This window comes from Scophthalmus maximus, chromosome 12 (assembly GCF_022379125.1).
Source record: "Scophthalmus maximus strain ysfricsl-2021 chromosome 12, ASM2237912v1, whole genome shotgun sequence".
Lineage (NCBI taxonomy): Eukaryota > Metazoa > Chordata > Actinopteri > Pleuronectiformes > Scophthalmidae > Scophthalmus > Scophthalmus maximus.
In genome coordinates, this window is record NC_061526.1 from 2,480,718 (window position 1) to 2,508,290 (window position 27,573).

Here is a 27,573-nt window from a genome sequence, read left to right on the forward strand (position 1 = left end):
GGGGTTACAAATGATATAAATTCTTGATATAAAGATACTGCCCTTTCAAACAGGAGAAAGAAAATGAGTGTAAAGGATCTAATTCAATTCAGGGTAAAACAAATTTTAGAGACCTTTTAATGTTAAATGTAAAAATCCCGTTATTCTGCGTTATCTAGTTTTACATGTTGTTTTGGTATGACGACAGTTCAACTTTGTAGGTAATTACAGACTCACAGACAAAAACCTAATGTGTTGCCAAAGCCTTCAAGTAGGACAATACTTACCTCCTCTTTGTCGTCCCTCTTCCTATACATAAGCTCATATCCGGTGATTTGATTTTCCTGTCCAGTCTGTGCCGGGGCGATCCATGAAAGCAAAATGCTCGTTTCCGATTTGGCTTCTCCCTTGAAGTCGGTTGGTTGGGAGGGAACTGGAATTAAAGTGAAGAGATGGATTCATTAGTCTACTCATCTTTGCACGGTTACAGGCGCTCACTTTGTGGTAAGGGCTATCGCCACAAGAGCCTCAGAGTAATTTCCGAAGATGCAGTCATTTCAGCCTCATTAGTACAATGCAGACACATAATACATAATTACTTCGTTCTGAAAAGAAGACTTTTGGATTTCTCGATCGTGGTTAATTATTCTCGTGAAAGAAAACATTTTCCCCCTCTTGAGAAAGCCAGTTGAAAGTGTTTGTTGACAGCCTGACGATGTTTGTGCGTGGTAGCCGGGGTTAACAGTTGTAACCCACTAATGAGGATGAATGACTAAAAATGCTTGTGACACTTAGTTTAATTGTAGACAATTTTTGAAATTTTTTAAATGTGTTCACTGATTTTTTTTTTTTTTATTGTCAGTTCTTTTACAACAAAAACAACCCGTTCTTACCTCCTGTCTTAGCAATGATTTGAAGGTCTGGAGAAAGGGGTCCATCACCAACTGAGGTGTAGGCCAGGACCTTGATGTAGTAGGTCTTATTGGGGATGAGGCCCTGGATGGTGACAAAGTTGGCCCCCCGAACAATCTGCTTTTCCCAGAGGTTGACATGCTGGGTGGAGTCCATGGTGTAGTAGACTCTGTAGCCCATGATCTGCCCGTTGGCCTCCTCCGGTTCATCCCAGTGAATGACGGCTGTGGTGGTGCTCAGCATGTGGCCCCTGACCTGCCTTGGTGCCGTGCTGGGTGCCTGCTCAGCTGTTTTGGCCTCGATGCTTTCGCTGGGTGGCCCTCGCCCGATGTTGTTCACGGCCACCACCCGGAACTCGTAGTCGGAGTACGGGCTGAGGCCCCCCACACTGTACCGAGTGGTGGCAACACCATCAATCTCCTTGTACGAATCCTCCGAGTACTTGGACTTGTGTTGGATGATGTAGTAGGACACCGGCTCGGGATTGCCAGAGTCCCATGTCAGTGTTATGCTGGTGGCTGTGCGCTCTGTCACCACAGGGATGCCAGGAGCCTTGGGCAATGCTGTGATGATAATAATGACATAAATATTAATAAAAATGCAAATGATATTGCCAACATTACAAAGTTCTACCTCCGTAGAGTAATTTATGCCATAGTCCATGGAGACTTTATTTTAATTTGTTGATGGTTGAATAATATTGATTGCATTCATTTACCAGCCCACTGCACTTGACACTGATCATATACCGTATATCTCGAGTCATGAGAGATTCATATATTGTGTGGATAGTGTTGTGCCCATTTCACTTTCCTGGTGAACATTTAAAAAAAAAAGAAGAAGATGGAAATGAAACAAATATGTGAGATTAAAAATGTGCATAGCCCATGTTCAGCAGCTACTACTGCTGTTGTCTTTAATCTCAGACTTTTCAGTGTTTATCACTTTAATAATTTAGCAGGTGAATTTATTGCTTTAATTCCCCACGCCGTGGCACATGGCAAAAGATATCAGGGCAATAAATTGTATTTATATGCCATCTGAAGCATGCTTCTGGGGGAGCTTGCTGCCAGACTGTTATATTGTGACTAATATCTCTATGTTATGTCGAGGAAAAACAAAGGTGTGTTTGTGTGTGTGTGTGTGTGTGTGTGTGAGTCTTTCCCTAGTGCGCACGTGAACACGGTGACACCAGTCTGGGATATCTTTCTGGTACGCTGCAGCGTAGATATGATTACAATCTGATAAGTACCATGACAACAGAGGACACCAAACAATACTCTATGTTTCACACGCGACGCCCCCCCACCCCCCACCCCACCCCACCCCCACCCCTTCTCCCCTTCCCTCGCGAACAGAAATGGTGAGCTTTCTGGCTCTGTAGCGCTCCAGCTGAGATAAACACTTCACTATATTCTTAATCTGGCATCTAATGCAGGCTGAGGCTTGTCTAAGGCATCACGGAATTCACTGCAGATGACTTATCGTGGCAGTGAGAGGTAAATAAATTTTCTATGAAGCACTGCCAGTAGAAGTCTACGCTTGCATAGTTTACCCCAATGTATACCACCTGCAAACTGAAGTATATCATCTTAACTACATGCAAAATGCACATGCATATTGTGATAACCACTATTCAGTCCTTCTTCTGGTCTGTACATCCATTAGAGATGCATGAGATCCAAGCCTTTAATTATAAATAAGAAGAAGCCCTACCTTTGACCGTTATCTGTGCCACAGCCTCTATCACCCCCAGGGTTGACATGGCCACACATGTGTAGTTGGCTGACTGCCGAACGTCTGTGAGCTCCAGAACGTTTCGTCCAATGGGCATGTCGTCCTCCGGTGTCAGGTCTTCAGCACCCAGCATCCACTTGACATACGGCATAGGGGAGCCCACTGCCACACATGTGATGTTGACGCTGCCGCCTGGCATGATCTCATTGTCCGTGGGCGGGATGGAGAATCGGGGTGGCACCCGGCGCACTAAAAAACGACAGAACATGGTACGAAAAACAAGCAAAACACGGAACAACTGAAATACCTTTCTAGAGAAATGTCCTGTATTCTCAAACATCCATTTCACATTCATGCTTGTCTAATAAGAACATTTCCAAAATGTGAATGGTTAAATTATAGCATCAAAATGAAGTTTAGTTTATGATCGTTTGATGAAGGTTAAGAAAACACAAATTTAACACATTTGACCTGAGACTTAGAGATTTCAATGGTGAATGGGTTAACACCAAACACGAGCACCATGCACAAAATACTGTATCACCATCGGCACAGATATACAAAAAACGCACAAAGTGCCGGAGAGTCGACAGAAACCACTTTTGAGCTGTGCACTTCCAGCTGATGTGAAATAATGCGCCGCATCACATTCTCACATCACACAAACATATACTTTTACTGAGAAGTTGCAAAAAATAAGGAAATTGAGTTTTCCTGTGCTGTTCAGGCTCAGTTCAAAGTGGGAACTGTGGCAGTCAAATGTTATGCATTCACACTTAAGATCAACTTAAGAGTGAAAACAATCATCAAAAAATTAAACCCTCCTGCCTTTGGCTCTTTGGCTATTCTAAACATACACTCCCAAGGCTAAGCCACGCTCCTGCAGTATCTTGTACAGTATGTGTAGTTATGCAAGATCACAAGGCTGCTGTGCTTTGTGCCAGCCTACCTTGAATGTGGACAATGGCATGAAGATGGATAAGAAAGGTAAACCCATGGCTTTAGACTTTTAGAACTTTGTCGGACACCTCATAGGATAACAGTTTAACAGTTAAGTTAAACAGACGTACACTGGCGAATCTAATGATGAATGACAAGTCTAAAGCTTATCAAGAGAGGACCAATTATTCTTAAAGCGGTAATGTGCCTTGCCATGCTACATTCTGTGATTGTGCAAATCGATCCATGCCTGTGAATGACTGCACCTTAGTCCTTGAATCATTAAAACAGGAAAAGGGCTTAAATAATCTAAAATGGAGCACTTGAATCCGTTTTGCCTGTTTGATAAATGCTTATGTACTTCTTGCACTTTTTGGGTAATATCTTCATGGTTGAATGCACTTATGGACAAAAGTGTAAGCTAAATGAACGTGATGTAATGAATCAAAATCAAGAGCATTAACTGTAGCTAATTTAAACGATTCCAACAGGACTGCAGGTTTTTTAAGTGCAGTTTTAAGATAGTGCTGGAAGATGGTCTTTCAGATTGCGAGTTCAGAAAATCCATCTTTACCACGGAACATGTGTTGCAAGAATTTCTAAAAACTAAGTACAATAATCATCTACAACAAAGATCCCTGATAAAAGCTTTTCAATACTTTAAATACTTACTTATGTACAGTACAAATAAAGCAACCTTTTTGCACAAAAAAGGTGCGTTTACTAGAGTAATTACTGTAGAAATGGGGTTTCTTTACTTTTTTCTTACCTCACCTTTTTTGTTACATATTTCTTGTGATTCAGAAATGTTGCTATTGATAAACAGTATTTTTTCATGTGGTTTCAAAATAAGACTGACTAGATTTGAAATGCATATCATTTGACAGCTTGAGAGGATAAACAATCTTAAAACAATTTTTAATGACAAAGAACAGAATGCTAAAAAGAAAAAAAAGTAGCACTTTTAAGTTAACTTAAATGTAAAATATCCAAAATGCACATGGGTGGCCTATTAGAGTAGAGTCCATCATGCATACAAGAACAAGAAATGTGACTTTGTGAGAAAACCATGTAAGGGAGTCGGGGGGAAGACGGCTGCACAGGCAAAATAAACAATAACAGGGTCAGAGATGTGGTATTGCACACTGTAAATGGAGACGTTAGTCTGGACTTAGTGTTACATTGCTGTCAATGTGGCGCGTACAAGACAAAGGTCCTAGGAGAAATAACAATAGAACTCTTTGAGGAAGGCAACGACATCTTATGAAAGGGGTAAGGGGGTGGAAAAAGAAATCGAGGAAATATATCAATACATCAAGTGAATGTGTTGTTTTTTTCAGATGAGTTTTTTTTTTTACAGAAATATTTATGTACAGTTCACTAAGATAAGAATAGGTGTAGGCATAAGGGAAAAAAGACTTTCCTTAAAAAAAAAAAAAAAGATCTAGGGATTGAAATTAAAAGTAAAGTCAGTGTTACTGCTCATAGTGTTTTAAATCGATTACAATTGGCTTAGGTCAGATCACTTGTTTAATTCGTTAGTGACCCTTGGGGAAAAAGTCACTTTTAAAAGTCTGATGACTTGTTCCCTAACAAGTGACCCTGCTTCGTAAACAGCCCTGTGACTCTGAACTAGTTTGTGAAGGTACTTGCTGTAATTGGCTGCAACACAGGCTCACGGTTACTGTTGCCTGCCCCTGATTCACAAAGCCCATTCTGTTGAGCAGGCTGCTGCTCTCCAGAGAGGAAGTCTAGGGGAACTGCTTGCATTATTAAATACAACGTTTCTCTCGCTCAATATTTAATTAATAACCAATTGGATCGCGCTCCCCACAGACATAATATTATCCTGCTCATTTAAATATCATTACATTTGTCAAGTCTTGTGGATAACGCATTAAATACATAATTCTTTCATGACTTCCTGCGCTGAAAGATCCTCGTCAGAGGAAGTGTATAATCTCTGAGGGCAAGGTTGTTTTTACAGCTTGGTGCTTGAATTTAGTGCTAGTTACAAAAAAGGATGGATTTAGCTTCAACATATTTTATCTATGAGAAACTTCAGAGAGAGAGAGAGTGATAGATTTTGCATGCAGTAATCATTAAATGGCTATATGGTGGGAAATATTCAGCGAATTTATGAAGCAGCACTGAAGTTATGTAGAATAGCAGTTATTAACTGCAAGAGCTTATAGAAATCAAGTACATTGTTCTGACTGGTCTTGTCAGACTTATTTTTATTTCTTCAAAAATGAATTATTTTCTTAACCCAATAACCTGCTAATCATTAATTATTCGTGAAAACAAGCAGGAACATTGACAGGGTAAGTGTCGGGGAAAAGAGATGACTAGCTCAAGCATCAACAGGAGACCATGCAAATAGACTCTCAGGCAGATGCAAATATCTTCGCTGCCATCCCACCTCAAAGATGCAAACATGCACCACCTGTTGGACAGTGAAGCATTCTAAAAGGACTAGGGGCATACCCTAATAGGAACATGAATTGAGTGAGCAACAAATATATAAATGGTATGAATAGAAAATGAAAATGTACGAAAAAAATAATAATAATATATATATATATATATATATACATATAAAGGCCAGAGCAATGCATTTGTGTTTTCAGTTGAATGTCTGTCAGAGATGATATTTTTGTGGACAACGAATGAACTTGTTTCTGTTTTGTGTGGTGTTCAAAGAATCAAAACACACCAACCTTCTCGCAGCTCTGAGGGATGTAGGGAAATTGATGCAGAACAAAATTAAAAATAAGGAAAGGAGAAAAACAAGGGAAACACAGAGAGTAAGAAGGCCATGTTGTAGGTGTCAAGATCCTTCTTAGACATTTCGAAGGACCTTGTGTCTCTAAAGTGCAGGGAGCCCCTTGTGTCTCTCTGGAACCCAGGTTCCAAAAGTCTGACCGGTCAGAGCTCAAACATTTTAAATAAGAAATAATATTTACTTTAGCAAAGATTCATCCCCCGTAATGTGGTTAGCTTATAAAGATATTTAAAATGTTGCTTTTAGTTTATATTGCATCAAATTATTTGGGAGCTGGATGATAACTAATGGTTATAGTATAAAAGCTAACCACAGGACTCAGGAGCATTTTCAATTTTCAATTAATGAAAATAAGATGGACATTTTCTATAATCTTATTCATATTCATTTGTGCATTTATAGAGAAGTAATGCAATACTGAAAAAATAATCAAAGCCTGGTAAAAGTGGGCAGCAGAAACAACAGTTGCACCAATGTGTCAAATATTTTGACATGAATAAAGGACATCAGCCTTTGTGAAAAAAGATTAATGAAAGAAAGCCACTGCTACTACTCTACCAGTGCTATATTGTGTTTATTAAAACCATTAATCTTCTGCGTAGAACAAAATACTTTTTTTGCAACCCTAGTTTTACATATGAGTAGGATAATTAAATTCAATTTCAAATAATATTTTTATCAGTTTTAACACTTTTTTTTTCAATAGCCAATATAAAAAATTGTGAGAATAAACGCGTCCTTCCAATGTTGATCAAGGGGAGGAAAAGTAGGTCAGAAAGGATCTGTTCACTGCTTGGGAAAGAGTTGGGGCTTATGGAGGAGGGCAGTCCACCCTTTACCCCAACAGTTACGTTTAAAAGGCAATTAGTAGATAAACACAGCAAGCAGTCTAGTCATTGGTGTTGGACTCGGGATAATCAACACACAGGACCAAAAAAACACAAAACAGAGCAGATACTGTAGGTTCAAATCAGTGCAGGTAAGTCAAGTGCAAGAAAAAGTAAAAATCCAAAAAACAAAGCATACTTACAGTGGCCTCACAGGGTATGGCCCCTGTAGACTTTACTGGCTGATTTAAAGATTCCTCAAGAGTTTTTAAGAGAAAGTTAATACAAATATTTGATAGAAACATGCCAGTGTTGTTGACACGTTTTTCCTACCTCTGACATATAGATTTGCTGGGGCAGAGTAGCGTGTTCCATCGTTGTTGGTCGCCACACATTCGTACTTTCCCTGGTCAGACTCTTCGCTCTGCTCTATCTGGAGGGCTCCTAGTTGGGAATAGCAAACGGGGTAGTAGAGTATGTTTGGTTAAAATGTTGTCCTTTCATCAGATTCGCAAGCAAAAAACATAAAGATGTCGTTTGACCTCAAGGAGGCCAACATCAGCCTCCTTCATTTCTAGTTTGGCTTTGTCCTTTGAAGCTTCAGTAGTTGGACAGTTTGAGAGAAGTCATAAGGAAACAATATCCAATAAGCTGCATGAATGAAATACTACAGTCTTGTATCTGTTACTATGAACTGTATTCTAACATGTATCCGCCATCATTATCACAGCTCGATCCACTGGCTGAGGTAAACTGGAGACTGTGTAATCCGATTATAGTTGAGGGATAGTTTAAAATGGGCACTGCGATACAAATATTGCTCCTCTTACAGGCCAAGTGAAAAGAAAATAACACCTTGGTAACCAAACCAAAAGAAAATATGATAAGTTGTATTCTGTCTCTAATACATATACCTTTTTGATGGTGTCTTTAGTGTAAAGAGCTGATTATATATAACGCCACAGGGTCTAAAAAACACTCATCCTAGTGCCAATGTAAAAAAAAAAGAAGCCATAATTTCACTTTGAAGACTGGGGGCAAACTGTTCAATATACAACATGTCACTGGACTGGTCAATATGGGGATGAGTGATACTGCTTCAAGGAAACATGGATCAAACAAAAGAGGTTTACAGTATAAGAAAGCAGCATAACAAGGGAGGACAATTGAAAGAAAGAAATTTAGGTATGAATTTTAGCATATTCAATCACAGATCAAGTGTAATATTCACCTAGCAGAATAATTTTGGACTTCATCTAGTGAAGTTATGTTCAAAAAAATGCAGCGCATACAAAAAGTTGAAAAATGCTGCTTATATTTGGGGAAAAATTTTAATTTGAAGTGATGTGTACGGTAAAACCAGCATATAACCCTCAGTAGCAAAAGTTTGACATGCAAATCTTAGTAAGAAATGTATGTCGGCACAACTTACAACCTTCTGACAACCCTTAGCTGAAAAATAAAATGCAGTTGTATTAGAAGACAAAATTCAAAATATCGGCCTGAGCCAACAAGAATGTAACCAACCACTGCTTTAGCTTGTGAAAGCTACAAAAGACACCCATAAAAATCCACAAATGGGATCAGCAGTGTGGTGTCATATGACCCAGGGAAAAATGGCTTTAAGCATCAACAACTCTGCAGCTCCATGTCACGAGGCAAAAATGAGCCAATCAGGTCCTCGCCAGACTCTACTGTTTGCCTTCCCCAAACCCTGAAGAAAAAAAGTCAAAAAGTAAAATATTCCTCAAACCCAAGAAAAGTAAGAAAAATAGGTGAAAGAGAAAAAAAGCACCGTAGAAACTTTATCAAAAAAGTGGTTGTTTGGGCTTTTTTATAGAGGTACAGGAGAGGAAAGCAAATAGAAGAAATGGGAACAAAAATAGTTTGCAAAGATAGGAAGAATTCTTTGGGAGAAAAAAGCAGAGTAGATGCAATGTTGTCTTCAGCATGCCTGCGTGATTCCACAGCATCTGTGCATGTTTTAGTGCTGAACAAGAACAGCTAAGGGGGAAAAAATGCTTGGTTGTTTTAGTTGGACAAAAAGAGGGACACATGATTCGCTATGGCCAAAAAGAAACCAAAAATGAACGGAAAAATATAGTTAAAAAAAAAATTGTCATTGGATATGCTTATTAGAGCCAGGGCAAGCATATCGCAACTGAGCTAAACAGGCTCTTGAAACCAGAAGACAAAGGAGTAAATAAAGCATAGACAAAAAAAATGGAGTACAAATTTAGTGAACGAAACTGGACAAATAAGAAGGAAAGGTCCATATGAACGTAATGGGATTTGGTCTCGGTAAACAGGACAAAAATGGAGGTGTTTTCAAGTGAATATGAATGGGTTGACAGCAAGAATGAATTTTTATCATTTTCATTCTGTGAACGTCAGTTCAGCACTCTTACCTCTTATTGGTGTACCACCTGGGTGGATAATATGAATGCAAATAAGATTAGAAAGAAGAAGCATTAGTACGAGTAGATAGAGGCTGGGGGCTTTGGAAGAAGAATCAAATTAGATTTAACAGGGTACGTAAATAAAGGTACTGGAGGAAAGAGAAAGGAGAGAGAAAGAGAATAATAACTTTTTTTTCTGTACTCTACTGGCAGAGAAAGACAGGATTCATCATAGAAAAATCATTGGTCAGAGAGAAGAACTTGTACATTGGTGTACCACGGGGAGGTTCCATTTTTGGAAGTGGCAATGGCTTCTGAAGACCATCTACTGAAGGGAAAGACTTTTTGACGACTTGGTATGTGATTTTCAGAGCAGACATGAGATCCCTTACTATGAACTGAGCTCATCATCTCCCTAAAATTCGTGAAATTCCCATACGTATGGTGCTGGTGTTAAAAGATTATGTGAGTGGGTAAGTGGTGGGTCAGTGAGTCAGCAACAAACATGTGAGGACGGCTCAGTATATGACTTTTTGGTTTTGTGACTTTAATCTCTGGGTAAAGGTGAAACTGTAGCTGGCAGTGGTAGGACACTTGAACAACGTGGGGTGAGGGAAGAGTGTGTGTGCCTCAAGTAGTAGCCCTGAAACTAAGCTATCTGTTAGTAAAATGCATGCCATGCATTTTAATAGTTGTTTGAAACATGAACATTAGTGGGGGGGTGATGTGTGCTTTAGAGCTAAGCACTTACCAAAGGATTCTGTAGATTTAAAAATATAGAGAGAAGAAAGACAGCATAAGAATGAGTATATTTTAGAAGTAAGTTTAGTTAACAAGGTTTGGTTAATGCTCTATAAACTCTACTTGAATCAAAGTCGCACATTCGAAAATACGGGGTTAATTCTACACACTTCTGTTGAAAAACAAGTCAGCAGGGAAGGAAGGTTAACAGAACAATTTAACAGAGGACAGCTGTGACATCTGTGAAGACAGGTGGTCAAACATACAAAGACTTAAAATTTACAAGGATTTGCGCTAATGTGTTGTGCTTTAGCGGACACACAAAGTGTAAAGCTATGATTTCCTTCACATTTTTGGAAAAAAGAATAATCTTTCTGGATTGAAATATTGAAATCAAACTTGGGATATTCAGGTGAATGGATATATTAGGGTATGTCAGGCAAATCAAAGCAAAGATGGCATTTACACATTAAAGCAGGGGCTGTAAGTTCAAATAACCAAGGGGTAGGGGAAAAGCCTTGTGAGGTTTTTACGCACTACTGTGGCTAATTAATATCCAGCATTAAATGTTTAACCTGAAGCAAATATAAGGACATTTTGAGGATCACTCTTTTGAAAGTGAAATTTCAGCAAATGCACAAGATCAATTCATTTTCTGCATGTTTCCTATTTTAAATTCATGTAATCTCCTTTTCAGATTCTGAATGAAGCCAAATATTGAGTATTAATTGTTAAAAAAAAAAGACAGGAAATGAAGGGAATGGATCCCCCCCCAAAAAAATAATCTGCACCAATGCAGTGGAAAGAAAATCAACTTAAAAAGGCAAAAGAAGTCATTGTAAAAAGTCACAGCAGTGAGCAATGAGGGCAGAGGTTAGGGCGGAAGCCAGCAAACACAGAGGGGGAACAATCCCAACAGCCCATGACAACACTGAAAGACAAAGGGAGACACGGATACAGACAACACACACTGGGGTGTACAGAGAGTAAAGGACAGTAGATACAATGCCATTACCTACAAAATAAAGGCAAAACGAGAAGTTAAATTGTGTGAGGAAGAAGAGGATGAAAGAGCAGAGGAGACAACAGGGGGAGCAGATCAGAAAGAGGGGAAACAAGAAAGAAGAGTCCCTCTTGTATTTTTTTTTTAGTTTTCAGCCCGAGGAAACCTACCTGATCTGAGCTGCTTAATGCGTCCATTGTTGTTGGTGGTGTTGACGGGGAGGAAGTCTTTAAACCAGGAGATGTCTGGGTCGGGGTTGCCACTGGCGGCACAGAGCATGGTGGCAGTGCGCGTTCGCTCCACAACTTTCAACTGTGGGCCCATGTCTATGGTGGGGAAACCAGGGGGCAGCTGGTCCTCTGAAAATACATGAAAGGTGTTTAAGACTGAACACGTCGGTGTTACTCCTCACATGAACACTTATAACTGTTAATAAAACAAGCAACATTTTTAAATCCAGTTCCATCCAGAGATCACTCCTTTGAACAGGGTTTTGGTTGTTTGGCTTGTAGTAAGTGGAGATGGTGGAGAAGGTGTACAGTGGAATATTTCATACACCATAACATCCTCACATGAAGAAAAAAAAAAGTCTGCCTCTGCGCAGTGTTAGCCAAGTGTTAATCTCCAAAACAAGACCTGCTCATTCTGAATGCCAATGAGGTTCATTTGCACCTTTTAAAGTTTTCATTTCCCTGCTGTGATATGGCTAATTAGTGCCTTCCATTGCTTTCGTAAACAGCACCTTTTTTTGGAAACATTTTCTTCATTAAATTTTCATGAGGAGACATCAGTCTGGAAACAGCTTTGAGATGCCATAGCTTGCACACAGCCAAACGACAATCATGGCCCCCTTCCAACAATGCTTTTGGGTATCTGGCATGGGAAGCCACCGCAATGGATAAATCTTCTCAGAAATATTGTGTGTATTACAAATGAGTGACTTCAGACTGAACTGCGAAACTTTCCGATGCAACTCTGCGTCCCTGCCTGAACTGGAGGGTTTCGACAGTGATGGAATTGTGTTCTTTTTGCATGTTTTAAAAGCAGCGAATCACACAGAAACATTCACCAACTATTCGAATGAATACCAGTCCTCTATAATGGGCAGATGTTTCCCGTTGGTTATCCAGCACATCTTGGCTCATGTAGTCCATCGCGAGTCCTTAACATTGTGTGCAATATATTATGTAAGTTACACTCAAACTTCTCTCTTGCTAAAAGCTTGTAGGTGTCTGGTACTATGTTTGCTTGGTTTTCCCAAACAATTTAAATTAAATTAAAGTAAAAAATAACTCTGATAACATCATATTTAAAGTAGGGACGTTCAGCTGGAGGATAAAGGTCTAATTCTCAGGGGGAAAAAAACATAAACATTTGGTTTTCACAGCTATTCATTTCTTAACTACGGTCTCACGGTTCTGGATACAGTGTATCCTATAAATCTTTGAAGTTAAAGTGATAGCCTTTAAGAAATGTAGGTCTGCAAATTATGATCATCCACATTTCCATTTCTGCGTGTTTTCAGCATTTGCAATAAACACATGAATTTAAAGAGTGCTCAGATATTCACACAAACAATATATGACACCTTTCACGAAGAACAGTAACAGAAACAAAAATGAAACAGTCCATCATAACAACTTTTACAAAGGCACCATGTTAACACCTATCAAGAAATGAAGAAACGGTCTAATACATGCTTTCAAATATGCTCATTCAAATGGAGATTACGGGAGAGGGGGGCGTTCGCTGTACAAGGTAGCTCCTGTCCAATCTCCCCTCAGCCTGTTCAAGGTCGAATGGACAATTAGTCAATTCTACAGTGAGTCAAAAGTATTGCTGATCAAACGCAATAGCCAGAAGCAAGCCCCGGAGCACGGATGTGTGTTGAATGTAGTAATTGGTTGTGACATGAAAAAGCAGCGCCTGTGAAATTGCAATGTATTCTAAAACAAAGTGCTCAAGACATCATAATTGAGCTGTCTTTTAAGAAGTCAGAATTGTTCTCATGCTGCAATAAGAAACGTCGCCGGCTATGTAGCTCTAAGGAGAAAACAAGAGGGTGTGGGACAGCAAATTGAATTAAACCTTAAATGGTGAAGCCTTATAGTCAACATGAGTGTCTTCCAAAATCAGGGATGTAAGGGCAGTAAAACTGTCATATTCACATCTGGTTTACATACGCTACTGTGTGACTCACTAAAATTGTGCAAAATAAAATCAGGCTTGTTTGAATGTAGAAATGTAACGTAACTAAATCCATCTTCCCCCTGCTATAGAATGCGTGTGTTACAGGATGCTAATTCCAGTGCAGGCTACTGATATGACTCCAGGCAGTGCTTTTAAAATTAATGATCTGTTGCAAAGGTTGCTGGTCCTTTGAATACATTCTTGCTCAGCCCAGATATGTAATTTATAGGTGCTCACAGCTGAGCACTCATGCTCATCTAGGATGGCCAAAAAGTCACGACATCAGCCATGAGGTGCCTGAAAACGGAGTATAAACTTTGACGTGTTCAAACTTGTTGAAATTACCACAGTGATAGTACATAGAAGAGGGAAATTCAACCCGTCTTGTTGCTTGTGTTGTGATTAACAGCCCACGTCAACAGAGCTGCAGCAGCATTTTCCTTACAAGGCCGACGGACCCAAATTAAATCAGAATAATCACTATTTAATTTGAGTCAGAGTATGTTTGTTGTACGTTTTTTTTTTTTTGTAGAAGATGGATTATTGACAAACTGTTAAAAGTAGAGAATGAAATAATTAATCAACCTGGGGCCGGGCGTCTACAAGTGTTCCCTGTGTGCTATGTTTGCAGTTCCATAAGCGGTCATGAGTTTGGCTTTTGTGTTGTAGTTACATAAATTATTCAGCAACGAGCTAATTCGTTGCTACTTAAGGAACTCTTGAGCTGCATTGTAATAGGATTGGAAGTTGTAAAAGTCTTGTCGTGCGTTTGTTTTAAATGCATAAGTGTTAACATACTCTTTGTTGTATGCCAAGCTAAAATACACGAAAGTCAAAGCTGAAAGGTGAAATTAAAAGAAAGAAAAAAAAAGGTGATGTAACAGATTTTTACCCCGCTTCCTCTGTCTACCTCACCGAGGAACCGCGATCTCAAGGACAGTCTAAGACAAGGGCAGTCAAAGCAAAAGATGGCAAAAAAGATGGCAAAGTTTCAGCTTTACAGACCCATATTGTATATTCAACAATGGATCTACACACTAAATGAGATGGAAGGGAGAGAAATGCTGAAGTCACCTCGAGAAGTGCTGAGCACTGGTGCTTGGTATAAAGAGACTCCCAATGACAATTTGCACACATTAGCCACTACCGGGGCTATCGGGCTGTGCGAGTGCGTGGTGCCAAGTATGAGAGGAGTATAAAAAAGGACATTGGCCCAAAAAGTACCTCAGCGAGCAGATTTCTGCTGAAGACATAAGGCCACTGGACGTAAACCCAACCCCATTAGTAGATTATATCTATTGATCATTCATACAAAATACGAGCCAGGAAGAGAATTTGCCATGTATAACAGCGGTGGTCATTTCTGTTTCTAAAATAATGCTTAAATACAGCATACATTCTGCACTGTCATCCCACTGCAGTGGCTACCGTTGTACCGTCTGTTCAAAGTAAACATCTCACCTGCTGTGATGTAATGATTTGAGCAGCACACTCAAGTGACGCTCTCCTTGTTTAGGCTCTAATTAAATAAGCCTAATTGAGTCTCAACAGATAAACGTACCATTCAGCTGTCATCGGTTGCTGTTTGCATTTTTCCGCAGCTAGCACTGCAGCAACTGCGTTTGTGTGTGTGTGTGTGTGTGTGTATGTGTCCGTGTGTGTGCATCCCGACGTGATGTTTACAAGGCATTATGGGACTAATGCAGTAACATCTATGGGGTGGAATTCATTATAAAGATTGGGGAGCCAGACAGTTAAATTAAGGCCGGGGTGTTTGCTTGGGTTTGACGTGTGCTCAGATGTAGACAGCTGTGCGACACTGGCTCTTGACATCCAAATCGAAAAGGCAGTTTGTTTTCTCCTGCATTGCACCTATACAGGGTCAACAGAAACACAAGCATGCCTTTGCTGTCACTCTCTTTTGTTTGATGAATGTTAAACTGTACACATGGCACCCATTTTTGCGAGAGAGCAATTTTGCAGCGAGGTTTTGCTGGCAGATACCGAGTCTGTTAACACTGTATGTACTCACGCTAACGGCTTTACAGCTTTAAGTAAAGAGGCAGTTTATCCATCATATGTTGATGTTCCCAAGGTGGGCTGCTTAATTAGGGGGTTAGGTGTTAAATTAAGTGTTAATCTGGCTGATTAATTAATCATTTAATAAGTCAAATATATATATGCTGTTGTATGTAACATTTGGATCCCACATTATTATGTAACTACAAAATAATTTGAACAAAAAATTAAATTACTGTAAAATTAAATGTTGCAAAAGACTTTCCCAGTTCAGCAACAAAAATGTAAACCTCCATGGTCACATTCTGGCTCAAATTCAGTGGTTGCTTCACAAGGATTGGATTTGGTCTGACCCTTTTCTTCCCAAGCGGAACAAGGCTTTTCACCCTGCGGTTGAGGTTATTCTTCAGGGAAAATCCCCAAAGGCCATAATAAGATATATTTGTTGAACGTATTTGAGTGGATACAATCTCTTCAAAGAGGCTGTCATGGGTCACTTGCTGGTGGCGGCGTAGTGGATAGAAGTGTGTGTCAAGACATTCTATATTGTTGTTTGGGAATCCCTCCTCAGCCAAAAGAGGCTGGATTATGGCAGTGTGGGAATTTAGGACAAATGTGTGACACTCTTAAAATTTCCCTCCGCCTTAAAGATTATCTTTGCCCAGTTTATGAATCAAACAGATTCTTGCTAACCCTCCTCAGATAAGATCCGGCTACAAAAGAAAGGAAGAAACAAGCCATAAAAACATTCCCCATGGAGTGTGACAACATGCGCTTAGTTTTCTTCTGCAGCATATGCCAAAGCCATTTCTTTCACACCCCACAATAGCATATGATTTAAAGTTGAGGGACACTGATTAAAGCTCTTTCTGCACTCAAAAAGATCCAACACAAGTGAGAGAGAAGATCAGAGATTTGAGCAAGGTTAGGGTGCTAATCATGTTAATCACACAGCACTCTTACTGCTCCCAAGCAAGGACATGATTTGGAATTGACTTGCTGTAATGGCTTGCTAATGCATTAGACTCGACTAGACTGAATTAAGACTTGTGTTTGATAAAGAAGTGTGAGGCAACGAAAGAGGAACATATTTCAATGTCCACAATTTAGAATGAAAGGAGTAGCATATACTGTTCAGTATTTGGATAACAGTAAGCCAGAATATAGGGTTAAAATGCAAAAATCTTTGGTGCAGGGGAAGCAATAAGTGTCTTTTTTTTAAACGAGTTTGTTGATTTTGAAAACATTAGCACGCAAACACTGGCCATTATAACTTGTTTACAGTTCTGTTTAAAAAAAGTCGATTGATTAAAAGTCGACCTCGACCATTTCTGTTCGGCTTCTGTTCAACTGACATATTCATTCCCCCCCCCTTTGGCACGGAAAAGGGAACTGTTAATTATGCTTTTGTTTACACACAAACAAAATTACTCAACCAAATGTAAAAGCTTTTGATTAACAAAGGCAGGCAGTAATTCCATTTTGTGCCAATTCTATGACGGCATCTGTTCCATTTTTTCTCTTTCTCCAGTCTGTGAAGTTTCACCACTTTTACCCACGCTGCTGTTGATTTCCTCGCTAACTTACAAGGCACGCCTTATGCAGGGGTGAAAAGGTGTACTTTTACAATCTAGCACACAGTGACTGACGTTTTTTTTTTTTACATCTGAGCCCAAACTTTGCAGCTCGGTTAAACCAAACTTGGACTGCGACAGAGTTTCTCTACTCATCACTCCATCCATCATTCTGCCCATAAACTGTTGCAGAGGTGAAACTTTACGAACATTAATTTTTGACCATGGGACTAGGACATAGCTCGTGTCTCTTTTCTCTGATTTTGATTGAAAAACACATGTTTGATATCTATTTAAATGACTTGTTATATGCTTTTTATTCTTAACTTAGATTCTACTGTTTCAGTCTGAAGTTATGTAGAGCCAGACCTGGACTGGATGGAAGGCTTTTTTGATAATTACCACTGCATACATGCCTGGACATTGCTGTTAGCATATAGCTGTCTCAGCACCGCCTTAGGTGGAATACTTGAAATAGTTAAGATGCTCGTCAAAGTAATGACCCTCAACATTAAGTGTGTAGAGTGAGGTAGAGAAAGCCATTAATTTAGAGAGCATCAAGTGAGACAAGCATGCAGACTGTAAAAGCACATGTTGCATCATTGCTGAGCAAACAGAAGAAACGGCAAATTGAGATGAATACATTTTCCCTTAATACCCTGAGAGAATCCAAACCGTGCATTTATCTCACTGATACAACCCGGTGCTGTTTGGCACACATGTTGTCCAGTCTAAATAAGATTAGGTTTCCCCCTAGAGCTTCCTTTGAGCCAGATTTCCCAAATAAGCCTCCTGGCACCCGCAATGTGTAGATATTGCTTAAGTAATCCAATAATGGAAGACAAAAATGCCCAGCACTTACGTCTAATAAAGCACACAGTTTGTGTGGTGAGGCACAATTCTGAATACCACCATCCTGGGTCGTATGTTTGGGGTTCACAGGCTAGTAAACTCTGTGTCAACCCTCTAATTGTTTCAGACCGTGGCACGCATCAGGACTGACATTTGTGTTTTTTGTGATTGCCCAGAACGGAGAAGACTGAAATGTGAGCGTACATCCCAGTTATACGCCCCGGGGGGGCCACAGCTCTTTATGTTCCAAAGCCTTAGACGAACTGATTTGAGAAAATGTTAAGTGGCAAGGCATGACTGCCTCCCAGTTTAGGTTTACAAATGTGTCTGCATAGAACTTACAGGTCAGAACGAATCCTGTTGTATCTAGCTGAGTGCTGGAGAGTTCACATTGACTATTGGGGAGGCCACAATCCATTTATCTCAACTGAGGTTATGAATGTATGTTTCCATCTTCATAGTAAAATCAATGAAGTGAATAACTTAGAAAGAGGATATGATACCCCTCATTTCTGCATGCGTCTCTTGATGTACTCTGTGCCGAGACAATATGCTCACAGGGAAAAGTCAAACATTCACATCTAGTGAAAAAAATAACATACTTCATTGAAATGAAATGTAAAACATAGCTGGGCTGTGGACAATATTCCCCAGTTTAGTTCATTAGTTGATTCTACAGGTGTAGAGCTTGCTAATGAATATTACTGTGAATGTGCCACAGTTGGCTCAAACAGCTAATTTCAATTTACTGTAATAGAGTTTTTAGAGGAGCAGGCACACTCTTGCACAAAGTGGCATTAAGTCCCCCTCGATTCATACCTCTGAAAGGTAGTTCAGTAATTTGCTGATCAAATACAGTCTCTTTGGAGAAAACGTCTAAAACCACAGGGCAGACGACGAGAGTACATCGAGTATGCACTAAAAAATTTATTTTACCCTCGCTGCCTGGAGGAGCGAAATGGGAACGGATTGTGAAATACTATCCATTGTGTTTCTATGATGATGAACGTTGGAACGAAATATAGGAGGGGGGAAGGTGAAAGGGGGCAGAAAACTCTCTTAACCCGAGGTCCATGGCACTCTGTCTCGGTGAATAATAGCATCCTCTCCCCCCTTTGCCCTGCGCTGATTGTTTCTTCCATAAATCCCCTTTGAGATTGGATAATTAATTGAATGCTGCTTATTTGTCATTAAAAACCCTCACCTAATGCCTGAGATTATGAGGGAGCCATTGTAAGAGTCAGTCTATTAATCATCGCCCCCCCCCCCCACCCCGAAAAACCCTTCACAGATGAACAATCTGAGCTATTTCTCATTCTGAGCGATACTGTAGAACTAGTTGTAAAACTCTAGAGTCAACATACTGGTGTCATGATAGCACATTTCATCAAATGGTGCAGTGCACTTTTCTTTAAGCACTTGAAAAATAAGAGTATAGTACATTCAAGTACATTTCATTAGTGGATAACACATCTGCAAGTGAGATCCCTACTGTGGACATTTGTGGGATGCTTGTGAGATTGATTTTTGCTCACTGCTCACTGCTCCCCTTGGGGCTGTATCGGAAAGCCCTACACTTACGTGTAAGGAGGTTCCATCTGGTTGGAATTTGATAGAACGTGGCAGGGAGAGAGGATCCAGGTCAGAATCGGCTGGAGTTATGCTTCAAAATGACCCTGGCTCGTGTTCCTCCAAGCCTGCTATCCCCCGCAGACATTTTTTATGGCCATCGCTGCTGGGCTAGATTGGATCAGCCAAGCAGAGGGCATGCAACAGAGATGTACGCCACGTCTGGCAAGGCACCCCAACTCTCCCTATAGGCCCAATGTCATTCATAAACATGACGGATTAGCTGTGATATTCCTCCATTTACAAAATAAGCGAGGGGAGTGGGAGGAAGAGAATGAAAGCAGAGAGAGAGTGTTAGTGTCGGATGCCCCTTAGGGCCAGTGCTAAAATGGATGGGTAAAGAGGGAGATGAAAAGGAGAGATGAAGCAGGAAGGGCGGAGAGTGGGCCTTTCTCTGCAGGCCTGACTGGGCAAGCAGCAAGGCAGGCAGGAAGCCAGGCACAAAGCCCCATTTATGCTCAGATGCCCCCCTCCTTGCTTTACAGACTACATGTCAACTCAGCCAGATGTACTGCTCTGAGTAAAGATCACCTGCGGGGAACGCAGAGAGGCACACATCAGGACCTCATCTCCCGACAATCCCGTCCGTCTTCCACGCCGCCATTGTCTTTAGCATTTGCCTTACTCACCGACTTCATCTGCCTCGAGTCCGCGTGCAGCTCATCTGAGACCTTAAAAGACGCTTGACGTTAAAGACTCTCCCTCGATTGGTCTTTTGTCTGTCTCCCGCTGCCTCTCCCTTCTGTCCCTCACCCTCCCTCGTCAGGATTTCGCTTTGCATATTCCATTTGGTGGTTGTTACCTTGAGCAATGATTCCATTTACTTCCGAAAACAGTGTCCCATTTATTTAGATTTGGGGGAAGAAGAAAAATGAAAGAAAAAAGAAAACAAAACGGAAAACTTCTGCTCGTGTCTCCTTATCTGCCATCAGCATTTTTATTCAGTTATTATTAGGAATATTCAAAGGAGGAGGGAGAAAACTATTTGACAATGCTTTGAGCTATTTACCAAACAGAAAGCTGAAGCGGATGTCGCTTATTCCCTCTCGACTCCACAAAAATCTCACTCAACTCCAAAAAAACAGCTTAGGAAGCTCTCCTTTTTTAAAATATTAATTTGTTATTATTTTTTCTTTTCCATATTTTTCTTAACAGTCCATCGCACCCCATTTGATCCTCTTGAGTGCATTAAGCATTCACAAATAAAGAGGACGTGGCAGGGAAAAAAAACAACAACACACTACCTTCTCCTTAGAGATGCCTCCGTTCTCACCGACGCTCCCGTCACTTTGAAGCATATACTGCCAGACATCTGTTCTGTTTTTATGTTTCAGGCTCATTCATTTTCTATTTACCCTCCTACTGCCCACTTGGGATGACTATATGACGCGTGATGTTTAGCCCTAATTAAGTATATGCTTGTGCTTTTGAACAGTGCATTAGCTTGCCATTCTCGCTGTTTTTCTTTAAATAAAATGAAACCGTTTGATTCACTTGTTTTGTGTGTGCAGGGTTGCTGTTCATGAGGGCCACTACCAGAAGCAGGAGCTCAGGAGAGTATCAGCAACCAGGTAAGAGGAATAAGACAAATGGACAAACTCATTGGCTTCATTGACCTTTATGTACGGCAAATTCAGAAACAGGTAGGTCAGTTTGATCGAATAGTGTTTTTTAATGTTTTGGCGTGGATGTGTCGAAATAGATTGTGAAATCGGTGTATGTTAAGGAATCTGTTCAAAAAAACAAAACAAAAAACAACTGTCTGTTCATGCGATGTCTGTATTTCCTTCATTATCAAGGAAGCATCCCATCAGCTGTCTTAGTGTTCACATAAAATCCTCTGAACTTTTAGCATTTTGCGCATGACAGCGCCAGATATCTTTATGGTTCATGGCTCGGGACCCTTCCATTTGATCATGGTATCATCAGACTCAGATGAGTTCTCGGAGAGACGGGCGGTATAAATGTCTGAGGAAACCGACTTCATACAAGTTCCCTTCCTCCCGAGAAAGGGAATAAAAAAATTTTAAAAACCTAGCATCAGCCATTTCAATAATTTCTATAGCTAAAAGCTTGCTACTGGAGAGGGGAGTATAGAGATTATCCATGCTTGCTAACATCCTGCAGAGAGGACCTTATGGTTCTCAAAGAGCCCTAATGGAAAACGGGGTTATATCAGGCTTTTCAAATTCACCAGACAGGCATTCTTCCTGCAAGTAACTGTGGGAGACGATGGGTGTCACAGCAGGCAGTGGGTGGCATTATTTTATTATGGAAATTACTATATTGAGACCACATGTTTTGAGATTTGACAGCCGCGTTTAAAGCTGATGAAATTTCTGATGAGAATGTGCAAGGTTTTGTCCCCCTTTCCCTTCACGCAGCAATAAAACACATAATTAGTCACTGTAATGTATAGACAACTAATTACATCCAAAAATCAATTCTGGACACATTTTTTTTGCCCCACTCCAAAGATGTTTGGCTGGCTGTAATTAGCCAGCAGCCTTATCCAGCTTGAAAAAGTTTTTCAAGATCATTAGATGCATTAAGGATGACCCTGCAGTGCCCAATTAATCTAGTAGAAAATGACTTTTGAGTGCAGCTACAATCAAAGCTACGAACATTAGCACCCCTCGACTACCTGGCACAGACTTACACACTCCTTGTTTAATGACCTTGTGTCCCATTAAATTCATTTAGGTGGAATAATCCTTACTTAAAAATTGCACAAAGCCAGATAGTAGTTTATCAAGTTGAAAAAAAGAAAAAAATTGTAAAAAAAACAAAACAAAACACGTTTGATCTTTTGATAGAGCATGCTAACAGATTCATGTTGGCAATATCATTGTGAGGATGTTAGCTTTCACCTCAATGCACGTGCAGCCTCAGAGAACCGCTAGTGTGGCAACAATAACAAATTATAAAATTATATGAGCCGTTTTTGCATGCATTCATGCCTGATATCAAAGATTTTGATTAGCAAAGAAACATCTTTTAAAAATTGTTTAACATGTTTTAAGGATATTTAAATATATATATATATATATATATATATATATATCATTTTCAAAGCACTGAGCATCTAATAAGACTGCCAGTCCTGTGAAGTCACTGGAGAGCAGTGGCATCTAAGGCCAGTGAAGGGGAGAAAAGAAAAAAAAAAAAACTACCTCATTTGTCTGAATCCATAATTATTAATTTAAAAAGCTGCGCTTACTTTGATTTAAACAAAAACAGTCGCAGCATGTGAAGTGTTATCTATCATGTTCACAGTGCGGTCCAAGAGTCTGCAGCTCCTGCAGATGGTTTTTCTCACACACTATGCAGACTTTAAAGTCTTACATCCATCTCGTTGGCAGTGTTTTTGTCTTAAATCATCCTGCATACTATATACAGATACTGATTGGCTCCCATGATTAACCACGCAGAAGATATTAAGTGGGTGTGGGGGTTGTTGTTGTTGATGTGGGGTTGTTGTTTTTTCAAACATTTACTTATTTATTTTTGGAGAAGAGATCAGTTTCTGGTAAAGACAGTCAACTCGATCTTTTTAATTACAATAATGAATAACTTGTCATCATGTGCTCTATTTTCGTGACATATGAAAGAGTGAAGTTGTGGGTTGGGGAGAGCCAAACAATCACTAACGCTGAAGGATATTTTATGAAACATTTAATGCATGTTAGGATAAATAATAGTCTGTGACCGTGGGCGCTGTCAGTCACTATTTGCAGGCATGCTTAGGTGAGAGGAGGAAAAGCTCATGAAATGAAAATGGCTGAAAACAGGAGAACTAGTCGATAGTGACATAGTGTGAGAGGGCAAAAGCAATACCAGTTGAAGCTTATAGAGGGACAACTACTTTGATTATGAAATGATCTTAAATGCTGTTCTAAGACATTTCGAGTATCTGTTTCATGTTGAAGAAACGAGTTAAGCTCCTACAGTGAGTCAGCATGTTTCCACAGCACCATATCTCTGGGGATGAATGTATTTTTCTAACAAAAATTGAGTGTTCCATGTGGCAGCGCAGGTCTAGTCATCTATGCGGCTCCCACCAGGAAACCAGAGAATTGCATGGTAGCTGCCAGCCCCGTACTCTCCTTCTTTTTGCAAGCCACTGATCACAAGCACAGTAATTTAACAATGGTCACTTGCTTCATCCCCACTACATCCCTTGCTCCGACAGTCCGAGGCAGCTGACACAGCATTTATCTTCCTAGGCAATTTGAGCATGGGGAGCGGCTTTTGTTTCGCTGCTCACACTGCTCTCGTCAAATTGAAGGCATAATACACTGAGGATTAAGGGTTAAAGTATTTTTAATTTTTTTGCTTTGCTTTTAATCAGTCATCATTACCATTTACTACATGTTTTTGCTATGTTGGCATTGCAAAAACAATCTTATGGATAAGCCATCTTGGAATATAAATCAAGCAGCTGCTAGTGTCTTGTATGTGTGGAAACAATTTTTCTCATAACAATGACAAAGAGCCCAGTGCATACATTGTCTATGAATAATCGGTGATCATGTAGCAGCCCTTTCATTGTGTGCGGAGAGATCTGTCTCAGCTACGCGGCTTTGACTGTGCCGTTGCACCATTCCATACAAATGGAAATGATGCATTCTGTTTTTCCGTCACAGGAGAGTGGCTTCCCATTTTCCACTCCCACTGTCAAGTTGTGCACAGCTGCATAAGTTTGCACTCCTGTGTGTGGGGCACAGGAAATGGCTGTTGACAGCATAATGGGAGTATGAGAATGCAATATAAATCCTTAATCATGCCTGAATCATGAACTGCAGCAGTCAAACGCACACGTCATTCCGCTGCAAATACTGCTCAGACAGAGTCTAGGCTCTGTCAGATGTTTTGGCCACATTTTTTGCTTTGTTGTTATTGATTGTTAATGAATCAAAGTGTACACCCGATTTGTAACCTTATGCTAACATTGTCTTGTGACACATATTCTTGTCAGAGGCTCTCCATGAGTACATGTGTGTATGCAGATATCTTACAGAGGCACATTCATAGATTAGATGAAATACCACTTCACATTCTGAAATCGTTTTCCCAGCCTCGACACCCAAAATGTGCTGTTTCTTCATTTCCAAATCCATTTCTGTCTTTGGCGATTACCAAGCAAAGAGAGACAACCTTAATTCAAAGACATGAGTGGCATATGAGTCAGGTCATTGCATAGTTAATCAAAGTGGAGGGCGGCAGAAAAAAAAAATGAACCACAATAAGAGAAGCCATACCTCATGCTGTGGCCTGGCAGATTTGACTTGGAACATCATTACGTTTCAGCATCCGCCTTTCATGCAAATGGCCTCTCTAAGCCTGGAAGTTCATTACTAATGGTGCTTCCCATCATGTCAGAGGCCCATCCGAATGCTAATGTCCCGCAGCACTTGGGCTTTTGGATTCACCTCGAGTCCCCTCTCCTCATGGCATGGCAATGACAACAATGTGCTTTTCCTTCATGGAATTAGGCATCACCCCCTGTGGCGAGCTTCCCACAACCGATTTTTTTGACTTTGGACTCGTTTTCACAGACCGTTGGAGCACAAATGAATTAAACGAACAGACACTCGATATGTATTAGGCCTGGTGTAGTAGCACTCATCTTCATTTTCATTATTTATCTATCTCTGTAATCCTGCATCGTACACTTGTGTGGAAGTTTACTCTTTCTCCACTAAAAGGGCCAAATGTGGAGGGAAATCATTTCTGCTGGCCACGATGACGGACCAGAGATAGAAAAAAATTTGCAGCTGCATTTTTCAAACTGAAGTTTATATCATGTGAAATGATAAGTAGCAAACCGGCAGTTCAGTATTTATTGTACTGTATGAAGTATTTTTGGAAAGAGGAAGCTTTTTTGTCTTGTAAATTATATATAAGGCATCCTGAGATAACCTGGTGTTGATTCAAGTGGCTCATACAGTACACTGCTCTCAATGCAGTGTTCCAACTTGTTCTCCACTAATCGTTGTGTCCTGAATCAGGGAGGGGATAGGTTTGGTTGTATTATGGCCTTCAACGACAAATTTATAACTGCTGAAGGAAATATCTGAAGTTTAAACTACAATTATAGATTTAGTTCATGTCATGACTTGAATCCTTGTTTGTGGTAAGCACTGTGGCATTTTCCCCCCTTTAGTTCCTTGTTCCTGTTATCTTATTAATGATTCGGTTTTTAAAGGCATCACTATCAAAGTGCGTGACAATATATTATCTTGGTAAGACCTACCAGACACCAGATGTCTGTCAAATGTTAATTCTCGAACCGCATCCCTGTTGTGTCATGGAAAGTGGTGACAGAGGGTAGTCAAACGAAGACATATTCCTATACAAATCTAACAGATTGATTCTGCATAAATCATTCATTTGCTGTTTATATGTATCCACAGGAAACAAAGCGAAGACACATCTTTTTATGTGCACCAAAGCCCCAAAAGGGGTTATATATATATTTTTTTTTGTTCTGTGATAGAAGCAGTTACTCATCTTCAATACATTGCTGGGAAAGGAGAGTGAGCAAAGGAGCAAAATGGAAATGTTCATAAACATGCTAATGCTAGGCCATTGAGCCTGGGAAGAGCGGCTTCTACCCATCCCCTCAGTTATCTGTCCATGTGTGTATGTGTGTGCAGGGAAAAACAGAGATAGAGGGGGCGAGAGTGAAAGAGGAAATGCACTGTATTGCGCATACACTCACACACTCACACACACACACACACACACACACACACACACACACACACACGCATACACTTTGTGCTCTAGAGTAAACAGGAGAGAGCTGCGTGTGAACGTGCCACCTTTCTCTTTCAATCGGCCTCTGGAGACGGTGCAAAGGGCCTTTTGTTGGCTCATTGGTGAGATAAGAACCAGAGGATGGGGGGGTTGGAGACTTCCAGAGCCAGCTTTTTTTTTCTTTCTATAGGGTGGAGGGACCCCTCTCAATAGGAACTCATTTGCCATGTTGTGTAATTGTCGCCCATAATGGAGCACACCTAATTTGGGCAGCCCAAGGCTTTTTTTCTAAAGCCATTTTCTCCATTCACAGCCAAACAAGTCATGTTTTAGAGAGATATTATGCAGCCTTTTGAGCTCAAGGGCCACCACACACTTGCCTTTGAAAGGGTTGTTGTGTGTAATCAAGATTAGTCTAAAAGAGGCACTGTCACCCAAGTCAAACCAACTTAATATTTGTATGAATTATTGTTAGGTAGGCAAAGTGGATGCCCTTTTCCCACCACAATTGTTACTATACATTTGTATAGATGAGTGCTGCATTAACAGCAATGGTTACTGAGAGATACTGGTGTTGACTCAACCTGTGACTAGAATACTACCACAAACAATATCATTAATCACATGAGAATACACTGGTTTATTTTCAACACAGTCAAACGGATATCAAAGCTGAAGCGCAGAGATGAAAAATGACTGATTTGAAAATGATTGCTGAGATTTTCCGTTAAACCGCCGCAGGCCAGGAATGGATGTCCATTTGCATAATTTAACTGGCGTCTTAATTATTGTGTCAGGGTTGTGTATGCAAATTACTTAAGTCACTTAGAAATGGAAACTTAGTTGGCTAGATGGCTAATGGACTAAATCTTATCAAGTTAGAATACACAATGTGAATCTCTAATCTGGTTTGACTGCGCGGTGTGACAAAGAAATGAGGACAAGGCAGACAAAACAACCAAATGCAACCTTACCTGGGAGAAAAATGGTAGGTTAATGGTGTGTGTATTTTTTTTCTTTTGGGGTTGTTGAGAAGGACCTACCACGTAAAACAGTGAGTTTGGTGGTAGCGCTCATCTCCCCAACACTGTTGGAGGCAACGCATTCGTATATGGCTTCGTCTCGAGGCGTGCGCAATGGCTGAATTCTGAGCACTGAACCAGAGCCGTCATCGAACTCGATCACCTGCAGGTGCGAGAGACACGATATGTTAAAGGAGATTTTT

At 40.3% G+C, this 27,573-nt stretch overlaps 1 protein-coding gene across 40 annotated transcripts in view; it reads right to left on the reverse strand.

Annotated features, from left to right (window-relative positions):
- Nucleotides 1-27,573, reverse strand: part of LOC118282529 (receptor-type tyrosine-protein phosphatase delta-like) — a 328,854-nt gene that overhangs the window by 37,380 nt on the left and 263,901 nt on the right. For 15 of the 40 annotated variants that reach the window (XM_047336023.1, XM_047336022.1, XM_047336056.1 and 12 more), the window contains 9 exons: nucleotides 27,392-27,533; nucleotides 11,493-11,681; nucleotides 10,330-10,338; nucleotides 9,588-9,605; nucleotides 7,513-7,623; nucleotides 6,288-6,299; nucleotides 2,608-2,877; nucleotides 873-1,454; nucleotides 267-412 (listed from right to left, as the gene is read on the reverse strand). In XM_047336023.1, coding sequence (XP_047191979.1) covers nucleotides 267-412; nucleotides 873-1,454; nucleotides 2,608-2,877; nucleotides 6,288-6,299; nucleotides 7,513-7,623; nucleotides 9,588-9,605; nucleotides 10,330-10,338; nucleotides 11,493-11,681; nucleotides 27,392-27,533 — 1,479 coding nt within the window. The remainder of the gene's footprint in view (nucleotides 1-266; nucleotides 413-872; nucleotides 1,455-2,607; nucleotides 2,878-6,287; nucleotides 6,300-7,512; nucleotides 7,624-9,587; nucleotides 9,606-10,329; nucleotides 10,339-11,492; nucleotides 11,682-27,391; nucleotides 27,534-27,573) is intronic. The other 25 variants (XM_047336042.1, XM_047336041.1, XM_047336040.1 and 22 more) reach the window with 7 other exon arrangements.